This window comes from Epargyreus clarus, unplaced genomic scaffold (genome assembly GCF_041222505.1).
Source record: "Epargyreus clarus isolate Ecla_fem2 unplaced genomic scaffold, WU_Ecla_fem_2.2 ptg000036l, whole genome shotgun sequence".
In the NCBI taxonomy this organism is placed as follows: Eukaryota; Metazoa; Arthropoda; class Insecta; order Lepidoptera; family Hesperiidae; genus Epargyreus; species Epargyreus clarus.
The window spans coordinates 7,339,327-7,355,720 of NW_027332241.1; the positions used below are offsets into that span (position 1 = coordinate 7,339,327).

Here is a 16,394-nt window from a genome sequence, read left to right on the forward strand (position 1 = left end):
ATGACGAGAATCGAAGTCGAGAATCAGTCATAACGATCTTGCTTAACCTGAAGGCTAACCTTCAGGTCATCGTAACTTAATTACTGGGGTAATTTTAAGATATCGGTAGTTTTTCTTTAAATAGTATCATACCTTTTTTGCAGTAAAGTACTTTTTTGTCCCTCCATGTGTCTCATGGGAGAAGCTTTCCATTTCATTCCGTGATTGATTAATCTTGTCGTCTCTGATGCCGTCGCCAAGTGGTCTTGATCGAATTGATCTTCTTACGCGTCTTGTTAAGTCTTTTGGTTCTGTTGGTCAATATGTTTCTCCCTTCTCCTGAATATGGGAACTGGTAATCCACCAATTATACTACAAGTTGTATCAATCGTACCAACCTTGTCTCACCGGAGATAAAATATCTAATCTAGCTTAGGCGATGTCGCTCTAGAAGGGAAACGTCACAACGATAAATGATCGTATCAGCTCGAAAATTACGTGCGATCCCGATTGTGAAATTTGGCAGCGATTTTTGGCGTTGCACCTCCACCGGCGCCGCCAGTGCGCTCCGCGACACCGCGATGGTTGCTTCGTGACGTCACTGACGCGAAATGTTCTTTTCCGCGGGAATCACTTAGCCCGTCTACCCACAAACCTAACCGATCCACGCTTCACAGTCTTTTCAAGGATCAGGAAATTGCCGTGTGTAACTGGTGTTGGTTAAAGTGAAGTGTTATTTTTAATTATCGAAAGTGGCCCTGAACATTGATTCATGAACGAACCCCGTGCCAATGGAAACTGAGAGTGCACTTGTTGATATTGACACAAGGCTCACTGCCGGAACAATGTCAACAAACTGATAACTCAATTTGAAATAGTGAAGTAAACAGAACTGTTGATGTCGGAAACGTAAAAACTGTCGATGAACGATATAAAGCTTATGTAACTGTTAACACAGCAAACGGCCTCACTGATTCAATACGTACGCAAGGATACGTACTGTATTGTAGAACTGTAATTTTGCATACTCTGAAACTTAACAACTTGTAAACTTCGTTTTCGTCTAAAACATTCCAAACTATAACATAGATACATTACAATAATAGATTCACTTGGTGATTTCAACATAGTTGCATCCCAAAATCTATATGTATATCTGAAATATTTTTTTGAAAATATAGACAGTATAAATTTAAAAGTGACTCTCGAGTATTCAAAAAAGTTAAAGACATTTTAAAATTGTTGTGTCGTTTAAAAAAATAAACAAAAAGTGTTATGTGAGAAATTTGCGTGTGCTGACAAACTTTGAACTTAAATTCGAAGGACATTGTGCGTTGCTGACTAAATAATCTCTCGTAGTAGCCAAATCTGATAACCCAGTGTAAACTTATCAAGATCTTAGTGTTTAAAAGTGCAGGAGTTATCTCGACTCGGTAACTAAAAAACGAAGGACTTAGTCTCTCATAGTCGCCAAGGCTGATAACCTAGTGCGTGAACTTAAAGATCTCAGTAAAGTGTGCTCGATTTGCTGTTGATTATCGTATAAGGACATTAGTTTCTCGAAGTCGCCAAAGCTGATAACCTAGTGCGCGAACTTATCAAGATCTTAGCGTAGAGTAAATTGCGATTTGCTGTTGATTGTCGTATGCTCACGTACTTGGAGCTGGTGATCCTGGCATGTGTGACGACGAGCCTGCTGGCCGCCCTCGGCAATGAGGTGTGGCTGTCGGCGCTGCTACGAGCCCCGCCCGCGAAGCGAGGCGCCCCGCGTGCGCTTGCCCGCCAGGACATATGGGGCCAGTACTTACCAGGTCTTGTTATTGTTCGACTTCTTTGTTAGTTACGTTAGGTGTTCAACGTCTTTCAATATTTTGATAGGTGTTGTTCAACATCTTTCATTATTTTGATAGATGTTGTTTAACATCTTTTGCTCTTTTGATAGGTAATTTTGAATATACCTCTGTTGATTGACGTAGGTCAGATATAGATAGTGTAGTTTCTTTATTTTCTTTCGCTATCTAATTCGTAAAGTATACTTAGTTTCGTATTTCGTCTCATTTTGTTTTACATACTAAAAAAAACGGCCAATTTACATTTTAATCTATGTAGACTTATATTTTTTTTGTTTTATAAGATGGATTGAATACATATTTAATTATACAACATAACATAAACAATCTAGGTATTCTGTTATAAGAATAAAGACAAAAAAATCGTCCTACCGTCAAAGTAACTTACCGTCCTACCCTCCAACGTTATGACTTGGTTCCGCCAGAGGGCGCCGCGCGGCGTAGGGCGCGGGCGAGGCGCGCGGGCGTGCGTCAGCTGACCGCCGCTGTCGAGCGGATGGTAATACATATGTGTGGTTGGGGTGTTTGTGTCTGTTTGCGGGTAGTTGTATAGTGTGTGGTGATGTCTTGACACTTTTGTTGTTTTGTTTAGGGTATGTTCGACCTTGTTGTCGTTGGTTTGGGATTTGTCTTGTAAATACGACTTCATATGTGTGATTGAGATATAAAAATGTTACAAGTGTAAACTAATAGGTGCATTATTTAGTTTGATGTTGACGACTTCTTCCGTATAAATTATACAGTAAATTTTAGTTTAGGACTTTAGTTAGGACTCTTAAAATATAAACCTGTTATAAATAAGCTGAAAGTATGTTACTACAGGTAATACGGTTATTATAGTATATATATTAATCGTCAATAGACTTAATATAATTCTCAAACTCAATTGTTTCTCAAATTACGGCACGGCTCTCAGGGGTCATTTCAAGATCCGATCACGAAAGAGCAAGTAAGCGGAATTGCTTGAAGCTTGTATTACATTGTTTAAAAATCAAAAATCATTTATTCAATATTAGTATATACAACTTTTTTTGAAAGTCCACAATTTATCACAGTTTCGGAAGGTTTCGCTATGGAGAAGAAGCGTCGTGAGAAACTCCATACGTGCAAATTTGCATCTTTTAAAAGTAAAATTTCATAATAAACTTTACAGTGTCACTAATAACTGTCGAAAGATACGAGTATGAGTCATACAAGCAAAATTTACTCGCCAGACTTCAATCTGTATAATTCGTTTAATTAACGATATGATGATTATGATAAGATTATCAGATTTGTGTTGATAAGAATCAACTTAATGGTTAATATAAGCATTACTTAACGACTCCAAAAAACGTTTATAGCTGTTATTTTGACTTCTGTATCTACGTGGTAATATTGAATGTTTTTATGGAGGCATGACTTGTAAATTATGAGTGTTAAAAACATATGTCTTATATTACTTGCTCGAACAATTCAAGGAGGTTTGTCATTGTAAAAGTCGTATACTCTATGAACCAGTATGGGATGTTTATTTACTAAAGTGGTCCATAATAAAGTGGTCCACTATTTTCATTTTCTTGTAAACATAAATACAGACGATGGAGCAGACGGGCTACCTGATGAAAAGTAGTCATTGTCTATGAAAATTTGCAACGCCAGAGGAATCGCAAATTCGTCGGCGACTTTGAAGGCAAGCTCTTTTTGAACTTTTTCTGAAGAGCCCCATGTCATAGCACTCCGGGAATACCACAGGAGGACCTAATAATATATGTAAATTGGCGGCTCTTTTAGTGTTGCAAATATCCATAATGGACGGTGACTACTTTCCATCCTGTAACTTGTCTGCGTTTTCACTAAGTTTAGTAAAAAATATATATTAAACAAATGATTATATCACATATAAATATTAATATTTACATATAATATACGTAATATATGTAGCAAAATGCTTCACATTCTGATATCATTATACACGTCGTTATAATGTAACGAAATTGGCACAAGTTTTAGTTTCTCTTTCATTTCAAATGAAATTATTGGTATGGAAATTTAGATCTCGATAATAAACATTTTATCAGGATTAGATTAGTAACATTATTTTGATAGAAACATTACAATTTTCCTTAAAATTACGTAAAATATATAATTAAAGTACAATTTATTTAATTCACATCGGAGCGACAATTATACAGTTTTTCGACTACCGCCTCATTCTGTTCACATTAAGTGAGGAGTGCTAATTTTATTCACATTTTGAAGGTGGTAGACTCCTTTGTGGTGACTCAAATCTGGCGGCTCCTATTTCCGCCTAAAAACAGCAGTGTTAAGCACTGCTGTGTTCCGGTTTGAAGGATGTGGTAAGAGAGACATACATTTCCTCAGCGTCCTCATAAAGCCCGGCGATCGTCGAACTGTGAAACTGTCGACCTGTATCCTTAATATGAGTTTTTAAGTTTTTACATAAATGACTGTCTTGGTATTTGTTTACGTATTTGCCCATACATTTCCAATCAGCGCCCCTAGTGGATTGTATCAGAAAAGATACGTAAACAAAAACATGAAACAGTAATTTTTGTCAAAACGTAAAAACTCATACTAAGGGCACTGGCACTATTAGTGCAGCCCAAAAGTCAATACCTATATGACACCTGTATTGTATGCGCCAAATTTAGAACTGTCCTATTACAAGTTGGTACGGATGCCCATATGTCATAGGATTAAATCGTCTATTTCTAATTCGTCTACTAAAGTTAGAAATTTAATATATTTGTCTGCATAAATAATTTATTTTAATAATATACTCCTCTGTAATGTAAAGAAGGATAGGTATTGTTTTTTTTTCAGAGAGCTTCGGTCTTGTGTTAGATTTAAAATAACAAATGTGTCAAAGAATGAACAATACGTTACGAATTACGATCCTCATTAAACTATAGGTAAAATTTCATACAAATTATTATGATCGGGGGTTTATATTATCTGACTCTTCAGGGGGTTGTAAAAGAACAATAGTTGAGAAACGCTGACTTAGACAACTGAATGTTTATGATTTATTATTGTTTTTTTTTTTTAATTTTAAGTGACAATATGATTTTTTGGATAAAAAAATATTTTTTGTGTTCATCGTTCAAAAATGTGCTTTATTTCAATCATAGTAGTTCCATCGTGTGTGTTTCAGTTTGACTGTAGTTGCATGCAGTAGACTACTGATGTAGGTTCCGATACATCTACAGGCACAGAGCGTGTCAGTCACGTGCCGTGTCAGACAAAGTATTCTCCTATACAATGTGTGATGTATTTATAGCTATCGTAACACAGCGCAGACACGACACGGTCTGTGTCTGTTATATGTTGTAAAAAAATATGTCTTTGTCTGACACGGCCTATGTCTGATACGTTCATTGTCTGTAGATGTAAACGGGGCCTCACTTTTGCTTCTTTTAGACTACTAATTTGTACAAAATTTGTTTTTTTTCCTATGTTACAATTTTTTAGTTTAGATTTTATTTTTTTTGTCATTTTCAAAAGTGAGTTAAATTTCAGGCTACCTAGTGTGAACTTTGATCTAATTTAAATATTTTTGTGTTGATACGTTCAATATAATTTTTATATATTTGCATATTTTTGCATTAGACGACATCTTTTATTATAATAATTTGCTGTTTGTATAAACAGAGTCAATAAAGAATGTTTTAAAAAATGGCGGCATGTGTTTCTCAAAGTTTACAGCACAGAAACAATTTATAAAATATTTTATTGTATTAATTTTCGAAGTATGAAGAAACTTAGTCATTTATACAGTTATAATAATGTTACTTTTTCTATCTCGCTCTTTTTATATGTGTGTGAACGAGAACCATAGAAAAAGCCGCCATATTTGATAACATCTTTATTGAATTTATACAAATAAAGCTTATTTAAAAGCGTTTTTAAACTTTATGACCGCTCGTGTATTGCGTTCCTTTTGAAGTACACAAAGTTACATCTAAGGGAGCTTACAACATAAATTCAGTAGCGCATTTGGTGGATTATCGATTAGAAATGGTTAGGTTAGGTGGAGTTTGAACATAAAAGCAATTTTAAAACTAAAGGAGCATGGCGTCAGTGCCCTGCGAACGGATGGGTCCAATTCTTGTAAATACAGAACTAACCTACATAATATATAGAGATTCCAATATAACAACCACAAAATCATATCTTCTAATGACCTTGAAAATTAAATATGTTAGCATGTACATTAGGTAGCGGCGCATCTATGGCCAACCTCAGGTAGAAATCTAATATTATATGGGGTTGCTTACGGATTTTCATGAGTGGCAATATCCTCTTACCATCAGGTAAGACTGTATGCTCGTTTTCTACTCCTGATATAAAAAAATATCTAAGAAGGTACGGTAAGTCATCATAAATCGTACTTAAGCGTACATCGTACTTAAGCGGTCATAAAGTTAAGCGCAAGGGCCTGTTGAAGAACTCTTCGTGGTTCGACTGAGTCGTTGATATCTGCCTTGTAACGGCTGTGTAGTGCTGTTCTGGTTTAAAGGGATCAGTTAAGGAAACATTGGTATGAGGCGTTTCAACCATCGCCCCGTTATTGATAATCAATCTATTCAATGCCTACTAAAGATCGACATTTGACAATTTCTTCGGACTGGAAATTGTCAAATTTCAATCTTTAGTAAGGGAAAAATAATACATACAACTGAATACAAGACCTCCTTTTCGAAGTCGGTTTAAGATTTGATAAATTCCTAAATAATAACGAGTGTAGACGTTTCTCCCTGACCATACCTTTCAAACCAAAACAGCGTTACGCAGCTAAGGCAGAAACGCACGCGGCGTTTCCACATCGTCGAACCACGCAGCGTCCAACCGCTCCAATCGGCCAGTGCCGAGCGTAGCGAGTGCGCGGTGTAAGCGTAGCGCGTTGTCGTGTGTCGGACAGGAGTTGGCCGGCGGGAAGTGTGCGCCGAGCGCGCTGCGGCGGAGCAGCGAGCGGGCGGACAGCGAGCCGCGCGTCGAGCGACCGCCCAGCCAGACTAGCGGTGAGTTGTGCTTCTTATTTACAGACACATGCACACACACAGATACGTTGACAGACAAACTCACACAAACATAGACATTGGACACGCAGATACGGCGACAGACAAACACACGCATGGACATACAGATACGTCGACAAGACACACACAGGTGGAGCAGCGAGCGGGCGGACAGCGAACCGCGCGTCGAGTTGAGCTCATTTACAGACATACATGCACACACACAGAGATACGTCGACAGACAAACACACACACATAGATACCCACAGATATATGGACAGGCAGAAACACGCAAATATATGGACTTTGGATACCCAGAGATACGTCGATACACAGACACACAATCCACACATGGAGACCCACAGATACGTCGACAGACAAACAGACACACGTACAGGTACGTCTGCAGACACATAAACACACGTCCGCCGAGTGCGCTACGGCGGAGAAGCGAGCGGGCGGACAGCGAGCCACGCGCCGAGTGACCGCCCAGTCAGACTAGCGGTGAGTGGAGATTACACTTATTACACATACATACACACATATGAATATAATATATCCATCATCTATTAATTAGAAAACTGCATTGTTTTAAATCTAAAAGTTATCTATAGGATCAACATGTTGTAGACATGTAGAGGTGATTACAATTGTGTATCTATCTACACTACAATCCAATATTTACCTGAGACACTCATCTACTCCCAGTCTATCTGTCGAAGATGGTAAACATATTGTTGAAACTAAGCTCGTCGTAAGCCGGTTTTCCATGGGGGTATGGGACGATGGTTATTGCATTTCTAGAGAGAGGAAGAGGGGGGTCAACTAACCCTCTTAGTAACGCCAAACAAGAAAATGCCTGCTGGTGGCGTCTTTGGTAAAAACGGGTCCCTCTCTACAGCCATTAATTGTTGTTATTCAGATAAATACACAAAAAAATTAATACTCTTGTGCACACATCCTCATACACAGTCCCACCCACCTTCAAATCAAGCAATGACACCCCAATAATGTTGATAATTGCATCACATTCCAGGTCTGAACGGCCTCCGCAACATCGGCAACACTTGCTTCATGAACAGCGTGCTGCAGTGTCTGTCCAACACGCGGCCGCTGCTGGAGTACCTCGCGGCGGACAAGTACACGCGCGAGATCAACACCACGCTCTCCTGCATGAAGGGCGCGCTCATCAAGGGTGAGTAGCGAGTGACGTCACCGCAGCCCTTGCGACAACATCAACACGTGCTTCATGGGACTTGGTGACGACACTAAGTCAAAGTGTCAATATCATTAACAAAACAAGAAGGCGAAAAAAAACAAATTTAGTTTTTTTGTTTCATTGTAAAATTTAATATTATAAATTTTGCACGTACCTATACGTTGGAAATGTCGATGTACAGTGTAGATTATCTGTAATTGATAAACAAATAAACCGAATATGGCTTAAAATAGACATTTATGTAAGGTTACGAATCACCACAAGCGTAATGTACCATAACCGTACCGTACCACAGTCGTACTTTACTAAAACCGTACCGTACAACAGTGGTACAGTACGAAAACCGTACCTTTAATACAAAAACCGTACCGTACCATACCCGTACCGTAACCGTACCGTGCCCGTACCATTTCCAGCGTTCGCGAGCGTGATCAAGGAGCTGTGGCGCAGCGGCGAGAAGGACGCGGTGGTGAACACCACCTCGTTCAAGTCGCAGGTGCAGCGGTTCGCGCCCCGGTTCATGGGGTTCAGCCAACAGGACGCTCAGGTATTATTGAAGTTATTAACCTATTGAGGTTTTTGGGAAAATTAGGCCATTTTTTATAAGAAATACACACACACACACATAGGCACACATGACTACGTAAAACGCCAACGTCAATAAAAAATCGTCCTGCCATCTTTCTTATCATACGACGCGTAACTGCATCTGTGGTCATCCATAAATGACGTCACACGTTAAGGGGGAGGGAGGGGGGGAGACGCGGTGGTGAACACACAGTACACGTCACGCCATCTATTGTCGAGCATCGAAAGTGCATCGTATAAATTGGAACCCGTTGTGTTTCCAGGAGTTCCTGCGCTACTTGCTGGAGGGTTTACACGAGGACGTGAACCGTGTCACTGTCAAACCCAAACCCATACTGACGGAGATCGACGACAACCTCAGGTAAGGTACTTAGAATTTTAACCCTTTAGGAGTCGATTTTTCAAAAACTGAGAAAAAGATCTTCAGTTATTTACAGAAAGCCAAGTACAGAATTTCATATTGATTGCTTTTAAATTCATGGATTTTTATGCAAATTATCAACCCCTAATATACACCCTTAAGGGTGGATTTCCAAGAATGCAAATATATGTTTCTTTATTTCTATCTAAAGTTTTATATAGTGTTTCTTTATAACAGTATTTCAAACAAACTATTAACCCCCTATTCACCGATGAATTAGGGATGCAATTTCCAAAATTCATTTCTTAGTGATTGCTTACTTTATATGAGAAACCTATGTGCAAAATTTCAAGATTCTATTTTCAGTAGTTTAGGCTCTGCAATCCTAATCCTTACTTAATATTATAAATCCGAAAGTAACTCTGTCTGTCTGTCTGGTTGTCTCTTCTTCACGCCTAAACCACTGAACCGATTTTAATGAAAATTTGTTCATAGATAGTCTGAGAAAGGACATAGGATAGTTTTTATCCCGGAAATCCCACGGGAACTAGGGATGGCGATCTAAGATCGATTAATCGGAGAATCGATCTTTTGGATCCAAAACATCGATTATTTTACTCGATTTTAGCAAGGATTGAATCGTAAACATCGTATGCATTTGATCAAGTGATGATCTTTAGCAAAGTTGAAGGTACGAATTTACAGTTTTATGTATGTTAGTATGTTATATTATTTTCCTTTAAACGCGGGCGAAGCCGCGTGCAAACACTAGTGATGTATAATTCAGTCGGTCAGGACAAATATTTTTTTCAGCATGCATAAGTAACAGTAAGTTTGTTTGTGTTTCAGCGACTCAGCGAAAGCAGCTGAAGCCTGGTCCCGCTACCTACGTATGGAGGACAGTCGCGTGGGAGACATCTTCGTGGGGCAGCTCAAGTCCACCCTGCGCTGCACACACTGCCACCACGACAGTGTCACCTTCGACCCCTTCTGGGACCTCAGGTAGGCCCCGGCCCTAGGCCCTTGACCCCTCGGGTAGGCCCCGCCCTAGTGGCCCTTGACCCCTCAGGTAGGTCCCGCCCTAGTGGCCCTTGACCCCTCAGGTAGGTCCCGGCCCTAGGCTCTTGGCCCTAGGCGGCATCTTCGTGGGGCAGCTCAAGTCCACATGATGGTAAGCTACTGACGCCCGTGGACATCTGTAATCAAGCCCAGATAGGATTAGAATTCCTACCTGAGGTCGGATACGTGCGTTACTCATGAGGACTAAGCTGGAACGCCTCGGATAAGTATGACTCACTTCATCAATCATCATCATCATCATCAACCCATCACTCTCCTACTGCTGGGCACGGGTCTCCTCTCAGAATGAGAAGGATTAGGCCATAGTCCACCGCGCTGGACAAGTATTGGTAGACTTCACATACCTTTGAGATTTTTTTTTTATAAATCTCTCAGGTATGCGGGTTTCCTCACGATGTTTTCCTTCGCCGTATAGCAAGTGATAATTAACTTCTAATACGCACATAACTGAAAAATCAGAGGTACGCAACTCTGATTTTTCCTAGGGATTTGAACCTCGGACCTGTCGATTGAGAGACGGAGTTTCTTAATCACTAGGTTATCACTGCCTTACAAAACTTTACCTCTTTATAATATTATTGTATAGTATTATATATTATTACACACGTATGTAGTTTCTCCATAGCGAAACACCTTCCGAAGCTGTGGTAGTTTGTTGACTTTCAAAAAATATTCTATATGAATCAATTTTGAATAAATGAGATTTGAATTTGAATATGTTTAATATTGTCCCCAGTTTGCCGATTCCGTCCCGCACGGGCAACCTGAAGCTGCAGCAGTGCTTGCAGCACTTTGTACGGGAGGAGGAACTGGACGGTGATGAGAAACCGGTATGTATCATATTACACCCATTTACAAATGGATGATCGTGTAAAATTGTTTATTTGTCACCATACCGGTCTGTCGTGCAGTTCCCGGGTTCGATCCCCGGCCAGACAGATATCTGAATGATGTATTTAGATTTCTGGGTCTGGGTGTTTGTGTATTTGTCTCTGTGTGTGTCTATAGCACCCATGATACAGGGAATCCTAGTGTGGAGCTGTGAGTGTAGAAAGTGTTCATAAAAAATACAATAATTACAAAAAAGTGAAATAAATATACTATGGCAATTTAGATTTAGATATCTTTTTTAGACATCTTATTAACTGAAAATATACAGGGCGATTTTTTTAATGCACCTTCAGGACAAAATCCAAACTATAAGGATTAATCGAAAAAATCTGAAGGGTGTTTGTTACGTGGCAGGTTCTGAATAAAATGAAAATTGAATCATTTGTTATGTTAAAAAAATCGCTAGCCGGGAATCGTATTCAGTTCATTTTGAAAAAAAACGCAACTTGAATTATTTCGCCGTCGGATAGTGTCACTTATAGGTATCAAATTCTGGGCAGTAATGATAAATAATAGATTAAAGGAAAATGCTATTTTTAAGCTAATTTTATATATTTTTCATATTATGTTGGCACTTACTTAATTATCTTCAATTTTTAATATAAACATTTCCCATATTAATAAATGTCTGCGGCTTAATGTTTCAATTTGATAGGAAAATATAAAAAAATATATACAGGGTGAATTTTTCAAATAGGCCTTCAGGGCCAAACACGAAACTATAAGGATTAGCGAAAAATGCTGAAAGGAGTTACGAGGCCGATTTTGTTAAAAACTAAAACTGCATCATTACTTTTTTAAAATATCTTTTTTCCTAGCCGGAAATCGAACGAGTTCATTTTGAAAAACAAACACCCTCTATATTATTCCACTATCTAATAGTGTTGATTATAAGGATCAAATTTTGGAAAGTAATGTTAAGGATTATACATATGGAATAACATTGTTTAATTTTAAACTGGCTCCCCTGGAAAATTACCTTTTTTGAGTTGTGCCAATATTGTTGCAAAGCAGCGATATATAACTTGAATAATAATATTGTTGTGTCTGTCTATGCAGACGTGTTCGAAGTGCGGCGTGCGGCGCAAGTGCCTGAAGTGGTTCACGGTGCAGAAGTTCCCCGCCGTGCTCGTGCTGCATCTCAAACGGTCAGTATCATTATATAACTAGCTGACCCGGCAAACGTAGTGTTGCCATGTAAATAAAAAATGTTAAGGAGGACCCTTATCACTTAACCCCTAAGTGATAAGGGTCCTCCTTAACATTTTTATCATTAAAATAGCCATTGGCAATTTTAAGGCGTTGGTAGCGAAGTTTGTCGAATCCAATGTGAAACATTCCATAATCAACAACTACTGACGAAAATAAAAATTAATTAAAATAACCTTTTTCCACGGACTAAATTGTAAATCTAAACCATTCTCAAGTCCCGTTGAACACACACAAGAAATTTCATCAAAATCAGTCCAGTCGTTTAGGAGGAGTTCAGTGACATACACATGCACCTAAAAATATATATATATATAAAGATTATTATATTGTTACGTACACGAGTGCTCTAGAATGGCTACCAGTAGAGTGAAATGGCGAAATTAAAAGATTTTTTTATAATCGGTTTGGTTCACAGGTTCTCCCCTACGGAGCGTTTCCGCGGCAAGCTGAGTGTTCTAGTGGAGTTCCCGCTGAACTCTCTCGACATGTCACCCTTCGCCGCCGCCCCGGCGCCCCAGGCCGCCATGTACAACCTGTACGCCGTGTCCAACCACTCGGGTGGGTACCGACACGCACACAGACACACACGCACATATACGCAGACATGCAGCATATGTACACAGACACAGACAGACAGACAGACAGACGGACAGGCAGACAGGACATGTACATTCTCTCTCACACAAAAGCACGCCCGCACACACAGGACGGACTCGTTCGTACACACACACGCGCACGCGCACACACACAGTCGTGTACGTACAGACGCGCACACACACGCACATAAGTAAACACAAACTGAGAAATAGGAATTCACGCCCATACACACACACACCCGCTGAGAGACACACACAGACAAGCCAGTCACACGTTCGTACGTACCATACACACATGGGGCGCACAGACACGCACACCTTCACACGTACTTATATATATATATATATATATATATATATATATATATATATATATATATATATATATATATAAACAAATATACAGGACGCAGACAGACCAACTTACAAAAGCAGACTGACAGACATACGTACATGTACACAAACAGGGAAATAGAAATTACTCATACACACACGTCCGCTTTCGAATGATTTGTAACATTAGGCCAAATAAAATGTTAATACGCGAAATGTTTAAATTAATGAATGGCGAGAACTTAACTGCCAACGTAATATGAAAAATATGTATTTTCTTAAAATTGAGACTTTTCCTTTAATTCGTCACATTACATTCCAGAATTTGATCCTTATAAGCGACACTATTAGATAATGGAATAATATAGGTGTATTTTTTTTTCAAAATGAACTCGTTCGATTCCCGGCTAAGGAAAAAAATATTTTAAAAAAGTAATGATGCAGTTTTAGTTTTTATTAAAATCGGCCTCGTAACTCCTTTCAACATTTTTGGCTAATCCTTATAGTTTCGGATTTGGCCCTAAAGGCCCGTTTGAAAAATTCACCCTGTATATTTCAAATTGGATACTATTTATTACCACAATTTGTCAGCGACTTCTGAAAATTCACTGATTTATTCCTTTATTTACTCTATTAACTCATTCATTTACATAATTTTTACTGATTTTTCGATTATATATGTTTTAAATGTATATTTCAGGTACGACGTATTCGGGCCACTACACAGCGTACTGCAAACATCCGTATACAGGCGATTGGCACGAATATAACGATTCTCGGTGAGTACATACGTTATATTATTGTATAGTGACTTCAGTAGTATATGTGGTCTGGTTTCGAGTTCGATGCCCGGTCAGACAGGTCAGATATTTGAATGAGGTATACAGATAGCAGTGATAGCCTAGTGGTTAAGAAACTCGGCCTCGGAACGAGGGGTCCGAAATTCAAATCGCCCGGCATGCACCTCTGATTTTTTAAAGTTATGTGCGTATTAGAAATTAATTATCAGCTGCTTAAACGGTGAAGGAAAACATCGTGAGGAAACCTGCATACCTGAGAGATTTAAAGAAAAATGTTCTCAAAAGTATGTGAAGTCTACCAATACGCACTTGGCCAGCGCGGTGTACTATGGCCTAATCCTTCTTATTATGAGAGGAGACCCGTGCCCAGCAGTGGGTCAGCAGTGATGGGTTGATGATGATGATAGTAGCTTTAGTAATATTATTGGTGATCTAGTACCTGGTTCGAGCCCCAGTCAGACAGATATCTGAAGGATTTGGATATCTAACGATTCTCGGTATGTCCGTATGTTGTACTAAAGTAGTGTGTAGCAGTGGTATTGGTGGTCTGGTACCGGGTTCGATCTCCGGTCAGACGGATATCTTAATGAGGAATACAGATTTCTGTAATGGGGCTGGGTGTTCGTGTATTTGTGACTATGTGTAATTAAAAGTAACTAATTACTATCAAGTCAAAGTAATAATCGATTATTTAGTCTACCTTATAGTAAGTAATCACTGCTGGACATGTATTATCAACCTCAGATAAGATTAGTTTCTTATCTGAGGTCGACCACAGCGCCGCTTCTCCAGAGGACAAGCTGGAACGCTTCGGAAACGTGTCGCTTTTACTAGTCTTCAAACCAGAACACAGCAGCGCTTAACACTGCTGTTATGAGACAGAGATAGGTGTGACAGTGGTGCCGCCGGAGACGAAGGGTTCTACCACCTTCAAATATATTTCTGTAATGTGGATCTCGAATTGAGAATATAGTATGTATAATAATATCATCCCTCTCTGCAGGGTGACGCCCATCAACCCTCGCGACGTGGTCTCCCCCGAGGCCTACGTCCTGTTCTACGAGCGCGCGTGAACTGGTAACTACCCCCTACACCCCTTACACCCCACTCTACGCCACTTTACCCCCTCTCCACCCCACTCTTCGACACTTTACTCCCTCTCCAACCCATTACACCCTACTCTACCCGTCTCCACTGCATTACTCCGCTTCACCCCTATCTACCCTCTCAACCCATTACCCCTTCTACGCCCTACTTTACCCCTCTACACACCACTACCCCAACCACCCCATTATTCCCACTACATCCTACTTTACTCCCTCTACACTCCACTCTACCCCTTGTGCACCTCTTTACTCTCTCTACACACCCCATTTCCCACCCTCTCTACACTTTAAATAAATAATAGTATTAAGTTATACCTAGCTTGTCATATGTCTTGACTTGATGACGTCACACCTTGACATTGCATACCAAAGTTCAAGCGATACGCTAATTCGTGTTAATTGTGACGTCATAACACTAGATTAATTAGACTTTTTTTAGTTGTCTTTATGCATATTGTACAATTAGTTTATTTAAGTATAGTTCACGTAAAACTGCTAGTCCGCTCTGAACATAGAAATGAATCGCGTCGCCATAGCAAATTGTATGACTACACCTGCTCGCAACAATTTCAGAGCGGACTAGCAGGTTGGCGCGGACTATATTTAGTATTTATTAATTGATTTTTTAACATTAAATATTTTTAATTTCCAGAATCAACACACGACGGAGGTGTCACGCGACAAGGTGACACACAAACAAACAAACATACATACATACAAACAAACAAACGCGAACTAAGTCAACACACAGAGATTATACAATTGAAATAAAACTATTTACAGTACTCAAGTGCGATAGGTTGTGTGGTTAGGTAGGGCGGTGTCGGGAATGTATGGTACGGATAGGGATGGGCTTGATGATATCGATACAATATATGATACAAATATCGATATGTGTATCGGATTTGTAAATATCGATGATTGATTACATAGAAAAACAGATGGTGATGCACAGCGATATATTCAATTTATAGTATCGATATTAATAACTATATTATTATATCATCATTGAAAATATCCGTTATAGATAATATAAAAATGTTCATGCTATTTTATTGATATTTTATTTTTTCGCCGAATAAGTTAAAATCTTACAATTTTGGATTTTTTTTCGTTGACCTATGACTTCGTTACTATACAAAAAATACAAATATTAGATATCGATATAAGTATCGATATTTTGATTCTCGAATTTTGTTCTCGACATCTCGATAAATTGTTGCATCCGTACCAAAAGATGGCGTTAGTAGTGCCCCCTGAAACGCGGTGATAAAGTTTTCTAAGTGAAATGCATTTTTGTCCAAAATTAGTTTTAGTTAGTTTCTAAATAACAGTTAACGAGTGTTTTGTGTTGTTTT

General features: G+C 39.1%; 1 protein-coding gene across 2 annotated transcripts in view; it reads left to right on the plus strand.

The window, feature by feature from the left end:
* The window catches only part of LOC140756996 (uncharacterized), a 37,153-nt gene extending 21,112 nt beyond the window's left edge, over positions 1 to 16,041 (plus strand). For both annotated transcript variants that reach the window (XM_073092544.1, XM_073092545.1), the window contains exons 4-14: positions 6,754 to 6,853; positions 7,887 to 8,045; positions 8,486 to 8,616; positions 8,921 to 9,018; positions 9,868 to 10,020; positions 10,835 to 10,928; positions 12,049 to 12,137; positions 12,617 to 12,759; positions 13,831 to 13,909; positions 14,934 to 15,007; positions 15,689 to 16,041. In XM_073092544.1, the coding sequence (XP_072948645.1) occupies positions 6,754 to 6,853; positions 7,887 to 8,045; positions 8,486 to 8,616; positions 8,921 to 9,018; positions 9,868 to 10,020; positions 10,835 to 10,928; positions 12,049 to 12,137; positions 12,617 to 12,759; positions 13,831 to 13,909; positions 14,934 to 15,003 (1,116 nt within the window). In that variant the 3' untranslated portion in view covers positions 15,004 to 15,007; positions 15,689 to 16,041. The remainder of the gene's footprint in view (positions 1 to 6,753; positions 6,854 to 7,886; positions 8,046 to 8,485; positions 8,617 to 8,920; positions 9,019 to 9,867; positions 10,021 to 10,834; positions 10,929 to 12,048; positions 12,138 to 12,616; positions 12,760 to 13,830; positions 13,910 to 14,933; positions 15,008 to 15,688) is intronic.
* Positions 16,042 to 16,394: the final 353 nt, after the last annotated feature.